The sequence below is a fragment of the Merops nubicus genome, unplaced genomic scaffold (assembly GCF_000691845.1).
Source record: "Merops nubicus isolate BGI_N331 unplaced genomic scaffold, ASM69184v1 scaffold37987, whole genome shotgun sequence".
Lineage (NCBI taxonomy): Eukaryota > Metazoa > Chordata > Aves > Coraciiformes > Meropidae > Merops > Merops nubicus.
In genome coordinates this window covers 5,897-6,342 of record NW_008620348.1, presented here as the reverse complement: position 1 = coordinate 6,342, position 446 = coordinate 5,897, and the positions used below count along the sequence as shown (strand labels likewise).

Genomic DNA, 446 nt, shown 5'->3' with positions numbered 1-446 from the left:
AAACCAGCAACACATTTTATTTGATGTGGAGGTGCCGTGGACTCCGCCGCATGAATGTGGTGCCCACACACATGCGGGTCCCCTTGCCTTGCTGCTCCCCCATTTCCCCTTGAGATCCCAAGCGGACACACGGAACCATTCCCACTCGGCACGGGCTGTTGCTAAGGGCTGGTTTATTAGAGCTGCAGAGGCGGCGGTGGCACGCGTGGGCGAGGAGCCAGCGGCCCCGTGGCGCGGGGGCTAGTTCTTGCCGCAGGGGAAACTGGAGCTGATTTTCCTGCAGTAGCAAAAGGCGTTAAAGAAGCGGCAGTAGCAGGTGGCGCAGGGGTCGCAGCAGGGGACCTGCTGCCCCAGGCACGACTCCAGCAGCCGGACGCAGCGGCGCGGCGAGCGTTCCTCACGGCCCCCAGCCTGAAGCTCTGTGGACGATGCCTGACGGAGACAGA

At 63.2% G+C, this 446-nt stretch overlaps 1 protein-coding gene across 1 annotated transcript in view; it reads right to left on the bottom strand.

Moving 5' to 3' along the window:
- Positions 1-240: 240 nt before the first annotated feature.
- AGRP (agouti related neuropeptide) overlaps positions 241-446 on the bottom strand; it is a 1,508-nt gene continuing 1,302 nt past the window's right edge. Inside the window, exon 3 of the mRNA XM_008944082.1 lies at positions 241-432. Coding sequence (XP_008942330.1) covers positions 241-432 — 192 coding nt within the window. The remainder of the gene's footprint in view (positions 433-446) is intronic.